General features: G+C 34.0%; 3 protein-coding genes and 2 pseudogenes across 5 annotated transcripts; 3 read left to right on the forward strand and 2 right to left on the reverse strand.

The window, feature by feature from the left end:
* Window positions 1–927: 927 nt before the first annotated feature.
* On the forward strand, window positions 928–5068 carry LOC143602683 (uncharacterized). Of its 2 annotated transcripts, XM_077079719.1 has the most exons (7): window positions 965–1117; window positions 2775–2866; window positions 3013–3735; window positions 4155–4322; window positions 4391–4536; window positions 4612–4722; window positions 4855–5068. In XM_077079719.1, the coding sequence occupies exons 2-7, from the start codon at window positions 2843–2845 to the stop codon at window positions 4937–4939; spliced, it is 1257 nt and encodes a 418-aa protein (XP_076935834.1). In that variant the 5' UTR covers window positions 965–1117; window positions 2775–2842; the 3' UTR covers window positions 4940–5068. The 2 variants fall into 2 exon arrangements, with proteins under 2 accessions (XP_076935833.1, XP_076935834.1); XM_077079718.1 differs by lacking the exon at window positions 2775–2866 and having other exon boundaries at window positions 928–1117.
* A 163-nt stretch (window positions 5069–5231) lies between these two features.
* LOC143602686 (uncharacterized) lies at window positions 5232–6592 on the reverse strand. Its single transcript, XM_077079722.1, has 2 exons — window positions 6233–6592; window positions 5232–5872 (listed from the first exon to the last, which is right to left on the reverse strand). Exons 1-2 carry the CDS (start codon window positions 6534–6536, stop codon window positions 5268–5270), a joined length of 909 nt encoding a protein of 302 aa, XP_076935837.1. The 5' UTR covers window positions 6537–6592; the 3' UTR covers window positions 5232–5267.
* A 1897-nt stretch (window positions 6593–8489) lies between these two features.
* LOC143602684 (putative myosin-binding protein 6) lies at window positions 8490–12121 on the forward strand. The gene is made up of 3 exons (XM_077079720.1): window positions 8490–8553; window positions 9406–10133; window positions 11167–12121. Exons 2-3 carry the CDS (start codon window positions 9443–9445, stop codon window positions 11850–11852), a joined length of 1377 nt encoding a protein of 458 aa, XP_076935835.1. The 5' UTR covers window positions 8490–8553; window positions 9406–9442; the 3' UTR covers window positions 11853–12121.
* A 314-nt stretch (window positions 12122–12435) lies between these two features.
* On the reverse strand, window positions 12436–14629 carry LOC143602687 (protein TRIGALACTOSYLDIACYLGLYCEROL 4, chloroplastic-like; annotated as a pseudogene). The gene is made up of 5 exons (XR_013147893.1): window positions 14329–14629; window positions 13481–13727; window positions 13021–13405; window positions 12716–12948; window positions 12436–12641 (listed from the first exon to the last, which is right to left on the reverse strand). The product of XR_013147893.1 is annotated as a protein TRIGALACTOSYLDIACYLGLYCEROL 4, chloroplastic-like (transcript).
* A 3766-nt stretch (window positions 14630–18395) lies between these two features.
* LOC143602688 (putative invertase inhibitor pseudogene) lies at window positions 18396–19318 on the forward strand (annotated as a pseudogene).
* Window positions 19319–21117: the final 1799 nt, after the last annotated feature.

Genomic DNA, 21117 nt, shown 5'->3' on the forward strand with positions numbered 1-21117 from the left:
ATGAGCTTCACTTGATGGTAGCATATATGAATGTCTACTGCAAGCTAATAAACAGATAACATATAGTGGTCAACATGAATGCAACACATAGGCATACCTCTAAATAACTCAACATAAATGGATATAAAAAAAGTACCTGAACATCAATGACCAGTCCTGAATAGTGTTTTTTTAGAGACGGACACAATTTTGATTTTTGATATTTATATAATGTTTATTATAAATTAGAATATCCCTTAATTTTGATATGAGTTTTAAAAAAAAAATTTTAAAAACCGGTTTGGCCTGCCTCATACTCGAACTGAATTGTATCGTTTAAATCGATTTGAATTTTGTCAAACTTGAAGTGAAGTGGGTTCAAAGCGCTCAAATCCGATTCTTTCCCATTATATGTTGATCCTAACCCAAGGCCTATATGAGCTTAAGCCCGATGTTGACTAGACACAACCAAACTCAAACTGGTTTTAACCCAAATTGGTTTGGGTCTCAATTTCAATATTTGCATATTTGGTTGAAAATACGATGAAAGACATATGAAAGTGGTTGTATAGCGTTAAACTGCTGACGTGACATAAAATCACAAACGGTAAATAATGAATACACCTAACTTAACTACGTGTATTTATAATGCTTAGAATAAAAAAAAAACTAGATAAAAGGTACTATTTCTTTTATAATAAATTTAAGGACAAGAGAAAAATTTGTTAATTTGGGATTTTATAAATTAATAAATTCATTTCTATAAAAATTATTACATTTTGAGATTTCTCCATTTTTCATATTTTTGAGAGAGATTAATACAAAAGAAAAAGTGGTAATGACGTGGGCAAGAAGTGAAGTGAAGTGAAGTGAAGTGAAGTGAAGTGAAATAACCAAGAAATTTGTTGCGGCTTTCACCACCATCATACGAAACCCATCTTCACCAGACACACGACTTTATTTTTTCTTCATTTCAAACAAATTTTCATCCAAATCCAAATCCATGGGTTCCAGAACTAGTCGAATCGGCTCGGATCCATCCTCACAGCCGTCAAGACTGAAGCGAATGCTATCTTCAATACTACTATGCGGCCGTACATCATCCACCAACTCCAGTTCTCATCCATCCGTCTTAGAGGTCAGTATGCTGTTTCAGATTTATTATGATTATTATCATCTAGAACCCTAATTATTTATCCCTAATTGTTTACAGACTCTGTTGGTGATTGTTAATTTGTTATAGCGAGTTAGTTAGATCTATTTGTGTTATATTGATGGTTGTTTTGATCTCATTTAGGAGTTTTGTTTTAGGGTTTATGTTATTTTGATCAACAATTGGGGCGATTTTTTTAAAATGAAATATAAGTTTGGGGCTTTTGTTGCTGGTAGTCTAGGGGTGTGCGTGGTGCGGTTCGGTGCGGTTTTTGGCTAAACCAAACCGAAAACCAAAACTTCGGTTTTTGGAGTTTTTGAAACCGTTCGGTTTCGGTTTTTGTTTTGGTTTTGGTTCAGTTTTGGTTTTTTTTTGGTTTTTGCCATTTGAGCTTAAAATTTTAGGCCGAAAAAAAAGTTTTGGCAAAAAATAATTAATTTAGGTATAAATAATTTTGTTAATTGTAAAATAATAGACTGTTATACATTTGATCTAAAATATTAAAGTTACATATTTATTAAATTCTTATAAATTACTTAATATAAAATATAAAAAAACAAAAATTTAGGAATTCGGCTCGGTTCGGTTTTTTCGGTTTTTTTTAATGCAAAACCAAAACCGAACCGTTGGTGCGGTTTTTACAAAAACATAAAACCAAACCATCGGTTTTTGTATTGGTTTGGATTTTTTGGTTTCGGATCGGTTTTTTCGGTTTTTTGCACACCCGTAGCTGGTAGACTGAAGTTTCTGTGGTGATTACTTGTTTTAAATTAACAGTGTTGTACAACTCACTACGCGTTAGTCGGGCTGAATTTTATATGTATTTTTTTAAATATACATACATACATACATATATATACCAAATTTCAATTTTGACTCTAGCGATTAATCGGAGTCGAAGCGTGAAACTATGGTTATTAGTACTAAGAGACTGATGCGCAACTGAATTGAAAAGGGTCTGCAGAGAGAGTGTTAGATAATTTTTTTGTGAAATAAAAGGATTAGTGTTGTGAAATGAGAGTAAAAGTCTTTCGGATTAAGTTAAAAGAATGGGTACATTGACAATTCTATGTAATAGTTAGAATTATTCACTATTTATGATTATTTTTGTTGTAGTTGTTTTGAAATTGATTATATAAAGCTGATTACTTGATCCCTTAATAACTCAATAATCATAAGCTGAAGCTGAAGCGGTATCTGTTTATCTGGACCTTAAAGAACATATCTTTGTGACATCAAGTCGCATTAGTCAAATAATTCAGTCAGGATCATCCAAACACCGTTAATTATTATGATTTTCTGATTTATTGGGCAAAATTTTCATGAACTTAGAATTCAAAGTTCACAAGTATGACCGAATGGGGAGGTTATTGTAGGAAGACTGATCGGATTTCCTAGCTATCCTTAATTTTGAGTGGTAGGTCTTCAGTGTGGACTCTTATAGACGAAATAAAGGAAAAAACTCTTTTTAACTACTTTGTTGGACATCTTAAATGTACAAGCCTACAATGCACATTTATGCACTTAAGAATTTTGTAAGATAGTGAAAAATAGCGAACCAGACTAGAAACAATGAAACCAATCATTTTTAGTTACTTTTTACGTCTTCTTGACTTGTGTGGTTGTGTGACTCTTCTGTTAGATTGCCACCCGAGTCAATATAAGGTTGCCATCATCATAAGGGTATGGTTCTAGTTTCGTTTATTGGTTATGACTCGCATCAGCAGCATACGGGTATGGTTCCAATATCTTATTGCTCTGTAACTGTTTATTTTATGGCCCATAGTTACTTTCTTTCTGGACGCTAATCAAGTAGTTTGACTAACCTTGTGTTTGACCATTTGATATCTTTGACATTTCATTTCATCCACCGCTTGCAGTTGGAATCACCAGTCAACTCCATAGAAAACCTTCCTCCTGCTAGTGTTGAATCCATAAGTTCTGCAGGTGTGTCTACTTCATTCTTCGGTTCTGAAGCTGTATGCACCAGCTCCAAATCTTCAGAGTCAGAACCTGAAGGGTCTGAAAGTCATACAACTGAAGAACCCGTGTTGGGGAATCACGGGTCGGACCCGGTTTCTGGGGTGGGCCCACAAAGTGTCGTGAATGAAGGTAGGCCCATGAGCTCTTCCACCAATGTAACTCAAGAAACTCTTGATTCTGATGTAAGTTCAGGGCAGAATCATGATGATGCAAGCCCTAGAAGTGTGGATTCCAATACACGGGCTTTGTTGGTTCTTTCTGATTCGTTTCTAAGTCTTCGGATGTTTGGAAGTAGTATAACAACTTCTGGTACGGGAATACTCGTTGTGGAATCAGGGAGTTTATCTCCTGATGGATTTACCAGTGGCGTTTCTGATACTAATAGTCGTGAAGCAAGAAGGAATGCCGGTGGGCTTAGTGGGATTTTTGGGCCTGTTTCATCTAGGCGCAGGTATAGGAGGGAAAGTAATTTTCCTTCATTTTTAACTAATCTTGATGATTTTGGATCTCGCGATCGGTGGCTTCTTGATATTAATGATGATGATCATCACCATGGGCATGGACATGGTTATTATAGAAGTCATGGTAGAAATGAAGAGAGAAGGCACTTTAGATCACAGGTATGTGTTTTCTCATTGTTGAGGGATATGTATATAACTTACAGTCAACCAGTTTCATATTTTCCGAGTCAAACTTCACAGTCTTGACATTTGTTTTGGAGTTTGAGGACAGTATATATTAGGAATTGCGTTTTTTTTGGCGTATACTTTATCTACTTTGCTTTTGAAGAATAAAATCTCTTAAGATCTTATTTAACTCATTTCTTGAAGAGTGTAGTCAATTTAGGTTAAAATGTCACAATTTGGTAAGCTGTCAAATCATCAAAAACCAAATATCACTTCCCAACTCTCAACAACCACGGTTATTGAGGAAATAAAAAAACCCTAAAGTTTCATTATAACATTCATGTCATGTATGTGTGAGTATTCTGTTAGTCTGCTAAAAGTTTAATCTTTAGGTTTCGGTTCTATGTGTGTAGATGTCAGAAAGAGGTTTAGGTAGTGTTGATGAAGAAGCTAGGTTATGTGCATCTGGGCTGCATCGTGATGGAACATGCTCATGTGTCTCGTCTTTCATGGGTGAAGAGGCTGCTGGTACACTTGGAACCATATCTCGTGTGGTTTTGCTTGCTCAGGCTTTGTCTGAGGTAATTTTATAATATTTGAATATAATAGTGTTTGTTATTCAATATTAATTAGAAAACGCTTTGGTTAGGTATTGGAAGAAATTCACAGGCAGCCTCTATCGTTGTCAATGCCAATGCTCTCACTACCTGCGCCAGAGTCTGTTGTAGATTCTTTTCTTCTTAAACGTCATAAGAAAATGGGTGCATCTGAAACTGGCCCAAATTATGTACAACAGTAAGTCCTTCAAATGGTCAATAGTTTGACACAAAATGCAGGTTGATGTAATAATGAAACCAATTTGTGGAACAGGTGCTACATCTGTCTGGTTGATTATGAGGAAGGAGATAAAATTAGGGTTCTTCCATGCCAACATGAATATCACGCCCCTTGTGTCGATAAATGGCTGAAAGAAGTCAACGGGTATGTATCATTACAATAATAACTATTTAACTGACGCGCATTCAAGTTATTTTGTATCATTTGCTACACGGAAACATACTTTCTGATGCAACTTCTGCTCTTTTTGTTTGTTTGTTTGTTTGTTTGTTTCAGCGTGTGCCCGGTATGCAGGTGCAATGTTTGTGACACAAATGCAGACACGCAGGCTTCGGTTTCAACTTCAGAACTCCCAGCTTGATGATGCAATTGTATATATACATATAGATTATATATATGCTCATGTTTACACATTGTATGTAAATAGGCAAGACATAGATGCATGTCTAAATTGAATGTTATCTTGTTTTATCTAAGCTCACTGGCTATATCTAACTAATTATCGAAAATAAAACTTTGTTTTCCAATACTCTTATCTGATTATGGTTATGTTACCTCCTTTTTTTTTTCAAGTTTCATAATGAATGAACAAGTTTCATTATATATTATGGTTTTTTTACAAGTTTCATAATGAATGAACAAAGAAATGAAACATTGAATAAGATGGGACACTCCAAAAATTCACATTTTTAAAAGAAACCATTTCTACCTATTACAAGAAAACAGAAAACCATAGTCCAAACACAATTTGTTGCAAATACAAAATTACGATTTCGCCCTCCCGAGCTGCAAGAAACACCAGTTCCACTGTAACACCCTTCCTTTTGCTCAATCCCCTTACCAAGATCTTCAAGAACAAAAGTAGAGTTCTTTTCATTGCTGCTAAACAAAGCACACCACAAGTAAGCGCCTTTATGACCTTTCCCACGCACAATCCCGATTCCAACTTCAGTATGTGTCTTATTGTGTATAACCGAAAGACTTTTGTTGCTGTGAATGAGTACCCGAGAGAAGGTTTCCGGAGGGTCTAGATGCTTTTGTTGACAGCCAACAATGAGTCCCGAGATTGTGCCAAATGTAGGAAGCTCCACCCCACAATTTGGTGCAAAGATCTCGGTGAAGTCGTTTTCTGGGGGGTTACAGTTGAGTGTGTTGTTTTGACTGCAATTACCCCTGCATTCTTTTATGTATTGTAAGGCTATGCAGCCGAGGCCAGGGCTGTTGTTTAGCAGTGGAAGCTTTTTTGATGTTCGGTTTTTGTTGATAATGTCGACGAGATCATTTGCTTGATTTTCTGTAATTTGTGTCACAAATAGATCAAAATATAATTTATAAGTGTTGATATCATTTAGTTTATCTTGTTGTAAAGCTCTGTTTGTAGAGAACACAAATATATAAATTGTTAATTATATATCTTATATATTTTCCTGTACTTCTACATTCCCAAGTCTAATATAGTTAACAATTTTCTAAAAAAAATTCAAAAGCAAATAATATAAAAACCAAACAGCACAAATAACACAGTTCATCAGCTGTTGTGTTTCTGGGATACAGAAACTGAGTTTTTCATAGGACAAAATCTACCACCATTAATGTCTAAATTCACAAAAAAAAAAAAAAACAGCTATAGAAACAAGCAATGAGAAACAATTACCATGATTCTTGGAGCAAACAGAAGTAGGTGCAAGTAGCAGAAAGTAGCCTAGAGCCACTATCCACCACCAGAGATAACAAATCTTCTTGTTGACCATCTTCAAAATTTGTAGTAAAACCCTAACCAGCCCAGGTATAAAGGAAAAACTTAATAATAACAATAATAACAAAAGTAATTCAAGAAAAGGGGGTAGAAAGTGATGTTCTTTGCTGGATACAAAGAGAAAAAAAAAAGCAGACATGATAAAGGTGGGAGAGTGTTTCAAGGACAAAAATGTTGAAGATGTGGGTCCCAGTTTAGCCATTGTGATTGTACCATGCTGGGTTGTGTTTTAAAATTTGGAGCTAAGCCCAGGCTATCCTTGATAGATTTTCCTTTGAACGACGAACACCAGCTAAATTACGGGTTAAATCTTATGACGTACTGGAATTCATTTTAGTGGTTTGAACTCGGAATATGGCAAATGAGTGGGGTTTGAACCATTATTGTTAAATTAAAGAAACTCTTAAGTGAATCTAAGATAAAACTCCTAACCACTCCACCAAAGTAATGATTGTGCTATACTCCGTATATACTTGGCACATCTACTAGTCTACTACAATTTCATGAGTTTAGTTTGTGATAGAAAATTTTGTTCAACTTTAACATAGTTGTTATTTAGTGTTAAGTTGTTAACAGTTACACGCTTTTTCGTTGCATCTTGGAATGTGATTTATGACATGTTAACGTTGAACGTCTTTTAGAAAAAAAAGGATGCATGTTTTAACAAACACCTATTGATATTCTTTACAAATACCCTATGACTTATCACAAGTCACGTCACATGAGTACACTAATAGAGTAATAGTTGATCAATATTCCATTGTAGAAAACATAGTAAATATATTAATTATGTAACTCATTTGATTGCACGGTTATTGACGTTATGTTGAATGACCATGTCGGGAGTCTAATGTCAAATGCTCATTTCAGGCTCTTACACATTGTAACTATTAACTAATATTTTCCTATAAAACGCAAGTAAAAAGTTATCTTATTATCCATTTCACCATTATATTATTACCACTTAGATTTATTATTTTTGTATTTTGCTGGAAGAATCCTTATTGTTGTCTTGTATTTCTTGAAAATTTTAAAATGTATCCTTTTTGTTTCTAACAATAAAGAAAAAAAAACTGTGTATGAAAACTAAAAAGAGAAATAGAATAATAACATATGAAAGTTGTATTGGTTAAAATCATTTACTCGTTGTTTGTGTGAACTAACCTTGACAAACCTCATTTGCCACTCACAATTATTCATATCATCATCCCGTGATCTTATGCTTCCTAAAGCACCCATGATAACAAACATTCACAAGGCTAAAGGGTATGGTTCATTTAAAACATTATCTCTTATTCATCACTTCGGCTTTGCCTCTCATTCTTCCTCACCCTTCAACTAGAGGTATCGATAATTCCCCTCATTCTTCACAATTACATTATTTAATATCATAAACAATTAAAAAAGAAAAAAATGATTGGTCACTAATGTGCGTGACCTCCATCAGTGGCCTCATGTCACTAGTGAAATGAGTTAGGGGAGGGGGGTCATTGATTCATACCCTCTAGCCTAAACTATATGCACCACCTCGTATTCCAAATTTCTTTTAAAAGGTCATTCTCTTTAAAAAAAAATTCAACAAACATCATAACAACGTTTATTGTGAGTGAAGTTTACTCTAATCACGTAATTCAAACAACACTCAAAACCTTTTTTATTGTAAGTGCTCTTAAGGTAGGTATAATGTTTGATATTTAAAAGCCCAAATTATTACCCCTAAAAAAATAACCAATCTTAGTCTTATGATAAAAGAAAATATAAAAATAACCAAAAAGTAATAATTTAAAAGCACCAAGTTGTATGTAATCACCACAACTTTTAGTTTGTAGACATATAACATACACTAATTAAAACTTAAATTTACTTGTAAATAATTTAGAAATACAAAATTAATATTGTAAAGAGAAAAATAAAGTTTAAGATTTTAAATTTTGTTTTTATTACAAATACTTTAAATAATACAAAAAGTAAGTATTTTTCGTAACAATTAGTTGACTAAAAAAGTTAATGACATGGGTCATGGCTGCTATTACTTTCGGTAGCCGACTGACTTCTTCTGTTTCTTTGAATCTTCGGACTTTATAAAGCTTGTTTCTTGTTTCAGACATACCAGATTCCTGCTCATATAATACAATAATAATTGTTACAGTTGTTGTTTTAATCTAAACAAGATCCATTCCTCTTCCACTTACAAATCTTCTCTCTCTTGTATTCTTCAGGTATGATCTCTTTCTTATCATTAGTTATATGATCTTATGATTTCATTTTTTCTTGCTTTTTATGATCTTGTGTTATTAGATCCTTATTTGAAATATTTTTTATTTGATTATTAACTTCATGGGGTGTTTGGATTTGTGTTTTAAGATTTTGATTATTGCTTCCATCATTACCTAACAATCCAATCCAATCTAATTATTGTGACCAGATTAATAATGAAAAAAAAATCATAATTGTTGGTGTTCACTTTCCAAGCTATTAGAGTTTTATCATAATCTTGATATTAGTATTATTAGATAATCATTAGTCAAGTATTAGTATCAGTTAAGATTTGTGATTAAGTTATTAGTTATAGATTAAGAAAGATTAGGAATAAGATAGTAGTAAGAATTGATTTCCTATGTCTATAATATTTACCGTTGAAGGCCAACTTGTCTCGCATACAACCAAGTTCAAGTATTTAGGATCGGTTGTACAGAGATGGGGACATGGGCATATATATAGTGATATAGCTCATTTCTCACCGACATGATTAGACATGTCATTGGATAGGTGGATAAGACATGATTTGCAAGGCTTGCACCTCCCTGATGACTTGATGGGTGACTAGAGTTCTTGGAGACGTAGGATAAAGGTTATCGAATTTTAGTGGAGTGTCTTTAGTTATGTCTTAGCTTTAGTTTAGTTTGTTTCTGTAATATTTTAATTTTCTCGAGTTATCCATTAAATCAGACACTCAAAACCGAATCAGCTTAAATGCACATCCAACCACATCAGAGCTTAAAGAGCTTCTATACATGTTTCTTAATTATCGCACGCTTATTTACTGTTTTTGTCTTAAATTTTTCTTTCAGCGTGACTCCAAGATTATTGATCTCGACATTTTCTGTAATGGGACTGAAGAATAATAACTCCTCATTTCAGCCACACAGTTATTTCCACAGGCTTTCAAAAGCGTTACAATTTGCAGTTTCCGAATGGATGCTCATGGTTTTATTATTCATGGATGCATGTTTCACATACTTGATCGCAAAATTTGCATCATACTGTCAACTTCAACGTCCGTGCGTACTATGCTCAAGACATGATCATGTTCTAGCCAAGGACAAAACAGGAATTTACTGGGATTCAATCTGTAATCATCACAAATCTGAGATTTCTTCTCTAGTTCTTTCCAATGTTAATGAACAAACGCTATATGCTAATTCAATACATTCTCGTGCTTCGGATACTTTGATCGTAAATGGTGAGCATATCAAGAATGAAAAGAACATTTTTGTGGACGAGTCGCTCGAATCTGGTAAATCTTCACGTATCGAAAAGAATCTAATTTCTCTTTCACCAGAGGTTGAATATAAGAAAGATGTTAATTCTGGCAGTGAGTTAGAACTCCCGGTTTCTGATATTGTTCCTGAGGTTCACAATGATTCTGCGACTGTCTCGACGCGTGATATAGATGAAGTTAAATGTCAGAATGATGAAATTAAGGAAGAAGTGTCTCGGATTAATGAACCGGTCTCCTTTGATGAGGTTTTGCCGTCCAATAATGCCAAAAGTCCTGCTGGTGACTTTCTAGAGAAAAGTAAGTTCACTCTCCTTATTAGAGGTGTTTGGATGTGTATTTTGAATGTAATTATCATTTATTTGGTTGTTATGATTCTAGTTATCTATATTTACGATTACAATTACGAAAATTATATCCATACAAAATTTGTCAAATGCCATATATATCCAAATCAGATTCCATAAATATCATATACACACTCTAAAATAATTAAAATATCACACATATCCATTTTTAACATATTCCATAAAGACAATTCATGTCATGACCATTTTACCCTTAATTTTCTTAAAACTTTAAAATTACATTTTTACCCACGACCCATTTTTGTACAGCGAACCAGGCTGAAAAAATATAGAGATCAGACGTGCTATGCCTTATTTTTCCCATAAATATGCCCATTTAATCTTTTTATATGAACTACAACATATATGAAAAAAAATTGGATATTCAATCAAGTAAATTAGAAATATAGTAAAAAATCTGTAAAAATCACTCTAAGATTTCGAGTCAATTGGAAAAGCAGTAAAAAAGGCGTTGTAAAAAATGAAGAGTAAAAAACGAAAAGAAAAGAAAAACAGTAAAAGATCGAGTTAAAAAGTAGGTAAAAATAAAATTTTTAAAAATTAAGGGTAAAATGGTCATATGTTAAAATGGATGTATATGATAATTTGATTATTTAGAGGGATATATTTAGAATTTGTTTGGATATATATGATCTTTGATAAGTTTTATATGGACTTATATCATATAATATTTGGTTTGGATATATATGATAAATATGATTACCAGAACTATTCTATTATCTGTGTAATTTCATTTCTTTGTAATATTATATATGCATTAAGATAGACTCGGGTGACTTTAAAGTTACTTTAAACCCTGTTTGAGATAAATCGCAACCCAAACCGAACCCATACCGAAGTAAACATGATAAAACCTTCAACCAGTGTTAACAATGAAATATGAAAAGTGAAGTTGACCCAAAATTAAATGTCAAACTCATTAACATAAACTAAACCAGCTGCTAATAGTTTTTTTTATGTTGCAGTCAATGCTCCAGTAATAAATGAAGTGATCAAAGAGCCTGCAACTACAAATGGCCACCAAACATCAAACCAGTTGGATCTCGGCGATGCGTATAAGCTTGCTATCAGCACTAAAGGAAGACAACTCTCCGGGAAGCTTCTGGACCAGAAATCATTCAACAATTCTTCATCAAGAATCAGTGACGACATAAAGATATTATTATCAAACCGATCTAACGACAGTCTAATAAGCCCAAAACTAATCAGCCCCAAAGTATCGTTCAACAGCGACGAGCTAACAAGTTTGCAGTTTCTCCAAAGTAGAATCTCGTTGGAAAGAAACGAGTCTAATATATCGTTAGACGGAAGTGTTGTGAGTGAGATTGAAGGAGAAGGTGTGGTTGATAGATTGAGAAGACAAGTTGAACATGATAAGAAGCTTATGGGTGTTTTGTATAAAGAGTTGGAAGAAGAAAGAAACGCGTCGGCTGTAGCTACGAATCAAGCAATGGCTATGATTACTAGATTGCAGGAAGAAAAGGCTGCGCTTTATACGGAAGCTTTACAATCTTTGAGGATGATGGAAGAACAAGCCGAGTATGATAATGAAGCGTTACAGAAGGCGAATGATATTATTGAAGAGAAAGACAAACAGATTCAAGAGTTGGAAGAGTTGCTTAGAAAGATGACTGAAGATGTTAGAGAATGATCCCGCAATATGGTAATAATAATATTATTATTATTCTTGAAGGTAAATTTAAATTTTTTTATCTTACTAATTTAACCCTTGGATAAAAGGGAACATAGAATGGATTGATACATGATGTATAGGTTTGATGAGGTTTGGTTACATATGCTAGGAGTGTGGTTAAGTGATATAAGCTATGTTCCATTTGTGTGTTTTTTTATGGTTTTTGGTCAGTAATTTTTGAAATATGTAAAGACAATAATAATCTTAAGATGTATACACTATACTATACTCTTTATTTTATGTTTTTTAAAGTTTTATGAATAAGTTTGATTAATTAAGGAAGACAGTTTATAGTTGTGTCTTATAATATCAAGTTTGTGTATCATAATATCTGCATAATAGTTTAGGTGCACTTAATAAATATTAATGACCATGTGGTTCACATTCATGTGATCTTTCTATAAAATGTATAATTAACTATTACAATAACTTAATATTCATTTTCCTTTGTAAATTACAATCTTCAAAGTCTTAATTAATCACTCAAACTACAACAAATTTGATCATCTACCGAAACAAAAAAGATCAAAAAAGATTACTTTTGTTCTAAAACTCGAAAACTCGCATCTCAATCATCCCTTCATTTCTCTTTGGCGAATACCAAGCCACCACTTTCCCGGACCCTAGGTACCTCATCGAGTAATTCAAGCTGTATATCGTATCATCTATGTGCGGGCGGGAACGCTCTCCGTTTGATGAACCAAATGAAACCTTTGAATTCACCCTAAACACAATGGGCTCTGCAATCTGCAAAAAGATAAATATAAACAAAATAGATTATTCAATATTAGTTTAGTTTCGGGTCAAAGATATTATATTACCTGCTGTTGTAGGATCAGATTCAGTTGGGGTGAAACCGAAGAAGATTTAAACGTGTTTGAAAATCCATTGACTAAAGCCGAAGCCGATGACACATCCAAACGAGCATCAAATCGAGTGAGATCACCATACGGTTTTCTAAACTTCCCATGCTGAATTGCAAAGCAAACTGAACCAAATAAGTCCGCCCCAAACGGGCTTCTCGGCCCACTAGCCCATGCTTCACACGTGCCGCCTGGTTAATCAGTTCAGACAATAATGAGGGCATTGTTTAACAGTACACATCAACTAGAATAAAAATATTTACCAAAAATTCCGGATATCGTAGCATGTGGTTCCTTCATACGAATATCATAAGCCGTGTTGCGAAATTCACCCCCTTCTCTTTTTACTAACACCAAATCCTCTTTAGTTTCGGGTTTTCTCCAAATATCTTTACTTTTTTCATACGAAAAGGCGGCTTTTGCACACACTCCCGGGCTCAAAGAAGCTGGTGGTTGACCATTGTCAAAGTCAACTGCCTTAACTGGACCGCCGTTTTTATGAATACCAACGCGATACCTTAAGCCTGATTCAGAAACAAGAGATAAACAGTCCAACGATATCGATTCTGGCATTTCCCAATATTTACCATTATGGTCCACAAAAAGCTCGGGCCAAGCAACTTCTAAAGTGATGTCATGATTCGGAAGCTACATTTTAAATAACAAATTAGTGATCAATAAATCCTTTTTATTGAAATAAGTGGAAATGAAACTTTGACTTGCCTTATGAAGAAGAACGGCTTTGGTACGTTGATTTTTGTTTCGGAAATCTTTTTCAACATTTAGCAATACAGAAGTTGACTCACTCAAATTAAGGTGAGAACATAAGCAAGTTGAATAGAATGATTTGTCAAGAAACTTCTTGACAACATGTTTAAATTTAGAAACCGCTGAATCCGCTTTAAGAGCTTCTGCTTTAATCGAAGATAATAACTTTATTGGACGAATTTGACCAACCAGTCCAACCCACCTGCACTATATGTTCCAAATTTTGGACATAATTTGACTTTTGGAAGTCAACTTATGAAGTCTTGAATTTAGGGGTGTTAAACGGGTCGTGTTATCAAGCCCAGCCCAACACAAACCGAAAAATCATGCAAGACATGTGAGCCCGAACACGCATTTGACCCGGAAGTTTTTCTTTTCTGTTTTTTCATATATTAAGTTATTAATACTTTAAAATTAACATTTTTACACAAAAAAATACTAATTTATAAATAATAAAATCTTATGTCGATTTCCTTTTTAGTTTAAATTTTCACATAAATACCCAACCAAATTTATTCATTACATAAAACAAAGTTTAAAAAATAAAATAAAAAATAAATGGCTTAAACATATCAACCCGCGAACCTGTCAGGTTGGCCCAAACCCGACCCATGTAGTTTAAATGCTCGAACAAAAACTGACCCGGACCCAATTATACTAAACCCAAACCCGCAAATTTATCATCTTAATACATACAACTACTGATACCATGAATTATATAATAACTGCATATTATCTAATTTACATCAAATTAAAATCTTTGAACTCCAACGTTGACTTCACAAGGTCAAAATTAAAATTACCAGTTTTCTGCAGGCTGTTTCAACCACAGACTCTGAAGATGTAAAGAACCTGAAGCTGATTCCTTTTGTGTTGAAGAAGAAGAAGATAAAGGTGGAGCATAAGAGGGTATTATACCCAACGGAAACCCATGTCCCAAAAGCGATAATTGTTGCACTCTTAATAGCTTACTGGCGGTAGATCCGTCTAGTGGAATTGGGTCACCGGGTATTGACCGTGCACAGCCGTAAAGGGTTTGTGGTGTGGCTATGTTTACATCATAAAATGCTGCATCCACCATATTGATGTTTTCAGGTTAGCCATTGTTTTGTTTTGCTCTGAATTTGGTGGAGGTTTGGAATAGGGGGTTGGGAAAAAAAATGAACCAAAACGAACCGATTTCGACCGAACAATATTGTTGTTAGTTGTGTTTATATCTCGATATAAATTTTGTTAAAAACGAAGTTGTTTTTAAACTAGCCTACTGTCACACCCCCATTCTAGGCCTAGGGTATGATCCATAGATGGTACCATGTTTGTAAATAAATCAGAGTTGCGAGTTAATGCGGAAGACTTTGTAAAAACATAAGGATTATATTTATAAATATTTACAATACAAAAGACGAGACGATAGTCTCGATTAGTTTTACTTGTTTATAAGTTTACAAAACCACCATATTTTAATATTTACATAAAATTATCCGAGCCATTGGATTCTTGAGCTTTTTCGTTTTTCAAGCTCTATTCCTGATTACCTGCAAAATGTTATAAAAATACGTCAGCAACGAATGCTGGTGAATATGCTGACGCTAAAAATATTTTCTTTACTTAATTACCCCTCGAGACCACGTAAGCTTCGGCCCATCTTGGCTTAGAAATAATCAAGTTAAACAATCATTATAAACTCGAGTCTCTACACTAGGTCATCTCAGCAGAACACCGCAGCGTTCCGACGTACTTAGATGCCATAAATATACACAAGGTCATTCTCACTCGAACATACTTTGGTTCGGCCCATTGTGGCTGGAGGTCGTGACCAGGCGTGGTGCGATGTGCCCACCGCATACCACATATGTAAGGATCCAGACAAATGTATACCACAGCCTGAGGGCTAGGTTTATACTCTTATTTACAATGTTTTTAGAGACACGAAGCCTCATGTAAAGTTTTACACATAACATGTTTGTTTGTTTGAAAACAAGTTTATAAAAGTGGAGCGTATTCACCTTTCAAATGGGATCGGCTTCAAACACCGTCCGTTGAGTCTTTCTCGCTATCTCGCACCTATAGTACGAGTATAACTTTCATTAGTCGGATACACGATCCGGCTTAAGACCTTTAGTCTTATTTATCTCGATGAACCTTTAGTTCAATATTTCTTTTTTACTTTAAAACATTTAGTTAAAAAGTAATCTTTATAAACCTTTAGTTTATTTAAAAAAAACCGACGTTTCTTCTTCTTTAAGAAACGTATTCTTTTCTTTATTATTTAAGTATACTCATTATACTTAAATAATATATTTTATAACAAAAAATATTTATACATATATATATACTCATATATATATATTTTATTTTTCTTTCTTTATTTTATTTGTTATTCATTTCTTTGTTTATCGAGAATAATATTGACTCGGGGTATTAAGTCTTTATAATATTTTATTATTATTTTGGTCGGGCATTATGCCTACCTTGATTGGCTTAAAAATACTCTTCACACTTGGGCAGCACTTCGACGCCGCTCAATCAATACTCCTTTCTTGTAAACTCTTGCTCTTCACTTGGCACGCTTTTCGAGATGGCAGCACTTCTCGGCACGTACTTCGAGGTAAACTTCGGGACGTCGGGGCAGCACTTCCTCCTTACTTGGAACGTAGTCGGTAGGTGGTACGTATATCGAGGTAATGGGCACGGAAAACGAGGTAACAGGGTATGTTTAACGAGGTGGATCGATGGCACGTATTTCGAGGTTTAGAGAGAGTAGTGAGAGAGTATGTGTGTGAATTTAAGGTGTGAGAGGATCAATGCCGTGACCCCCCCTATTTATAGCCAAAATTTGATCCCGTCGCGTACAGGTTTTGCCTGTCGTGTACCGCGACTAGGCTTGGCCAGTCACCACTAGACCTGCCACGTGTCAACACGTGGCATGCGTCGTTCCACGTGGCGGCAAGTGGCGGACGTGTTGCCACGTGGTGACACGTGGCAGCAGACGTTGCCACCGTGTGCCACGTGGCACACGTGTCAATACCTGTCAGACAACCCATCGCGGTACGCGATGGGTGTCTTTCTTGAACCGTCGTGTAGCGCGATGGGTCCAGAAATCGGATTTTTCATTTTGGCCCCTGAAGTTTAGAATTTGACAGAATTTGTCCATTGACTTTAAAAATTGACATTTTTAGCCCGATATTTTCGTGATGTTACACCTACTGTGACAAACATGATTCCAACCGAACAACATTTTTTTTATGAACGACGGAAATTATATAAAGCACAGTAACCGCACACAAACAAGAAAGGAAAATTACATGAATAAAAGAGGGTTCTTCAACCACTGTAACCAATTAACTTTACACATACTCTTTCTACTCGAATACCAAAGAAAAGAGAAGTAACATCATCAAAAAACACCGCATGCCTCATACATGTTTTCAAAAAAACAGTATCATTTCAAAGCTTCCAAATTGCCCACCAAACGACATATAATTGCACCCACAATTTCTTTCTTGAGCACGCTTAAAGACGAGTACTCAACCCACTCCATGAGATCATTCGAGAATCGCAAAGCTGGCAACTTCACATCAAGCCACCTTTCAACCAAATCCCAAATCTTCTTAACCGAGACGCACTCTCTAAACACATAAATAACAGATTCTGACACATCCTTACACAAGGGGCGAATAGTAGACGGGGACATATAATTGCACCCACAATTTCTTTTGAGCACGCTTAAAGACGAGTACTCAACCCACTCCATGAGATCATTCGAGAATCGCAAAGCTGGCAACTTCACATCAAGCCACCTTTCAACCAAATCCCAAATCTTCTTAACCGAGACGCACTCTCTAAACACATAAATAACAGATTCTGACACATCCTTACACAAGGGGCAAATAGTAGACGGGACACTTATCCCCTTGTAGCCAAATTTGTCCTAGTTTTCCAACCGAACAACATTGATACTAGTATTGGTGTTATTGGAACCACTACCGGTATTTGTTTTTATAGTTTTTCGATCGATGTAAAACACGTGTCGATATTATATTAGGCCTATCATGACTTTATAGTTTAGGATTTGTCTTTCATTTGTTACAACAAATGTTGATACCATACCATACCAAATCAAATTAATACTGACTGAATTCACAAAGAGATGGATTTGGTCCAAATTACCTATTACCAAATTTAACTCTTTATCACAATTGTTAAAATCACATGTTTATAGAGTTATATGAGCACCAAAGTGTCTTTGGTCTAGTGATATCAAGATGTTGGATAAACTTATGTTTTTTCAAGTGACGATGGATCAAATTCAACGGGTAAAAAAGATAAGTTTTTTTTAAAAAATAGAGTTATATGAGCTAGGTTTATCGACGTTTAACTCTTTAATGGAAAAAATATAGCTCATATACGAATTTAATAATTGTAAAATGAATAATTAAAAATAAATTAATGAACCAATCAAAATTATGTGAATCAAAGAAGATATAAAATGGTAAATCAACATGAATATCAAGTCATTACAACTCAATTTTTAGAATTGCAAAACGTCTAAATTGTTTAAAGATTTATATTTAGACAACCCAAGCTTACCTTCGATTGCTAAATTGTTATTACTTATTACTACATTTGGTAGTTTAATGTGAGTCATGTGACAATTTTAGACTTTATTTTATAAAAAGAAGTTTCATTGGCTTTAACTGATAAAAGAAACTAAAAAGAACAACAACAAATGTAATATATATATATATATATATATAGGAAAAGCATGCAAAATTATAAATAAAATTTATAAGTTCAAAGTACTCATTTCACAAGATCCACAAGTATTAATTAACCTTTTCTTTCTCTATAAATCCGCTCATTGTTCACAAGAAAACCAAGAAACATTCTCCAAACTTTACACAAGAAAAATGAGTCCTTCATCTTTCTCTCTTACTTTCTTAATATTTTCCTTATTCTTCATATCCATCCATGGCCAAGATCTCATATATGACACTTGCAAAACCTCTTCACAACAAGACCCTAACGTGAAGCTCCAATTTTGCACCACCTCTCTTCAACCTGCGCCCGCTAGCCATTGCGTTGACGTTAAAGGCCTTGGGATGATGTCCATTAGGCTAACAAGGTATAACATCACCGACACAAGGTGTTACATCAAGCGATTGCTCAAGAACAACACAACAAAGCTCGATCCTTATGTGAAGTCATGTTTGAAAGATTGTTTTGAACTTTATTCCGATGCTATTTCAGGCATCAAACAAGCCATGCAGAGTTATAATTCCAAGCGTTTTCTTGATGCAAATATTCAAATAAGTTCGGTTATGGATGCCACTACTACATGTGAAGATGGGTTTAAGCAGAAAAGGGGCGTGGTTTCACCATTAACCAAGAGAAATGATGCGACCTTCCAGTTATCTGCTATAGCGCTTTCAATTATGCATATTCTTCAAAGCAGTTTAAAATAACGATTTTTTACGTATAAATCTATTCAAATCTTTAGTTATAGAAACTATTATTATGGGAGATTCTTAGACTTTCATATTTATATGTTTACTCCTTTTTTTACTTTGTAATTGTTGTGTGTTGCGAGACAATAAATAATAACTTTTTTTGAATTCTTATGGTTGTATTGGTGACAATCTCAAAGAAAATATGAAAAAAATATTGAATAATTTGATCACTAATTATGTGTTTCATATGGATAAACATTGTTATACCAAGTAATTTTATTAATACAATATAACGATAAATCAATTATAGCAAATTATGTTGTATTAGGATATTCAATACAAACCAATTTAAGTAAAAAAAAACTATTATAACCGTGTGAATATTTGTATATTTTTCTTTAACTATGACATTTAAGATGTTTATGTAACTTATTATCCTACTCTCTTTCATTCATTAAATTTGTCAAATATTAAATGTAGTATGCGGTTATCATAATTTTTTTTAAATGAAGTTAGTCATAGGAAGTTCCCATGTCAACCGCTTTTTATCCGAGCTTGAATCCTCCTACATAAGTGTTCTCCCTAGTAAGTGGCATACACTTGCAATAATCTAACGCGGGACTTCTTCAGAAGGAAATCTTATTGAAATTCTCCTGACCGGCCGAGCAAGCTTGTGATGGCCATTTGGTTTTCATAGTTATATATTTAAGTTGATTTTGTAATGAACAAGTCCTTAATTACACATTCGATTAAACATACATACCAATTAGTTAATTATTTATGGTATTACAATTATTTATGTTACATACTTGTCAATTTGTTTTAATATGAGTGATTTATAACGTGAGACATGTGAATAAGTAAGTTGATATAGTACCCAACCTTTTTCTAAAGTTGCAAATGTGTATGCAATAAGGAGTTTCAGAACTTTTTTCTTATTTTCAGTTTATCTTGTGCTTTAAGTGTACAACTTAATCATTTGGGTTTAGTAGGACTTTGTTACTTTAAGCAATCTTTTTATGGAAATATTTGCAAAGTGATTTAGTAGTATCTTGGCACATAAGTTTTTTTACAAAGAAAGTAACAAGAAAAACTGTCTCCTTTCCTTACATAAACTTTTGAATTTATATGTATCCATTGTATTTCCCTTTTTATTTAATCGTTCAGTTTAATATAATTATACAATTGCTTGCCTAGAAACACGAAAATAAATCAGACGAGACTTGTACTTAAGGACACAATTCGTAGCAAAGTATATTTTGCTACGAGTTTGTTACGGATATGACCACATGAAAACATGTTTATGTAGTAGTGTACAGTGTACACCTCAAGACGAGCTCAGGCTTTAGCTCTCTTGTAGCCTTACGTACACATTTATACATGATTATACATATCCGTAGCTTCAAATGACAAATGTTGATGTAAAAAATGACATTGAAGAAATGGAAACTTTGGTGTTTAAAAATGTTGCATTACTATTATAGAGGAATCCAATAGTATGGGTATGTAATTTAATTTTACAATATTTCAAGAAATGATTGCCTAGTAGACAAAGCGGTGAACTTTCTGTCATAATAAACAGAATTTGGGCTATGTGGGATCAATTATTCAATTGTGTTGCTTGAAATTATGCACTCTCATTATTTAACTTGTGTAAAAACTAAAAAGAAATAGCAAAGGGAAGAAGAAAAAGAAGTTTGCTTTATTCTATGGGCTATTTAAATGATATGGGTTTTGGGCCTACCAAGAGATCTTAAGTTAAGTTATCAAGAAATTGGACCAACCCACATTTTAAGCCCACACTCATCATTTTCGAAAGCTAACTAGGCGTCTTTGGGGCTGGGGCGGGGGGGGGGGGGGGGGGGTTGGCCTAGCTTTTATTTATACTCTTACACAAATAAGCTTATTCAAATAAGCTAAAAAACCATCTTCCAATAAGCTTTTCAAATTAACCTATATAAGCTAATAAGCATAAGCTTAATGGCTAAACAAAACACCAAGTTAAGCTTATTTTGTAAAAAGAAAAAAAAAAGAAAATAACTATAAGCTTTGTTAAAAAGCTAGGCCAAATACCCCCTAGGCCTTTCGAATATCATATAATACTTAATTACTAATATCATATATATTCATAATAAATTAATA

This window comes from Bidens hawaiensis, unplaced genomic scaffold, assembly GCF_021521415.1.
Source record: "Bidens hawaiensis isolate Kalapana, Puna unplaced genomic scaffold, B.hawaiensis_p1.1 tig00059346_1, whole genome shotgun sequence".
In the NCBI taxonomy this organism is placed as follows: Eukaryota; Viridiplantae; Streptophyta; class Magnoliopsida; order Asterales; family Asteraceae; genus Bidens; species Bidens hawaiensis.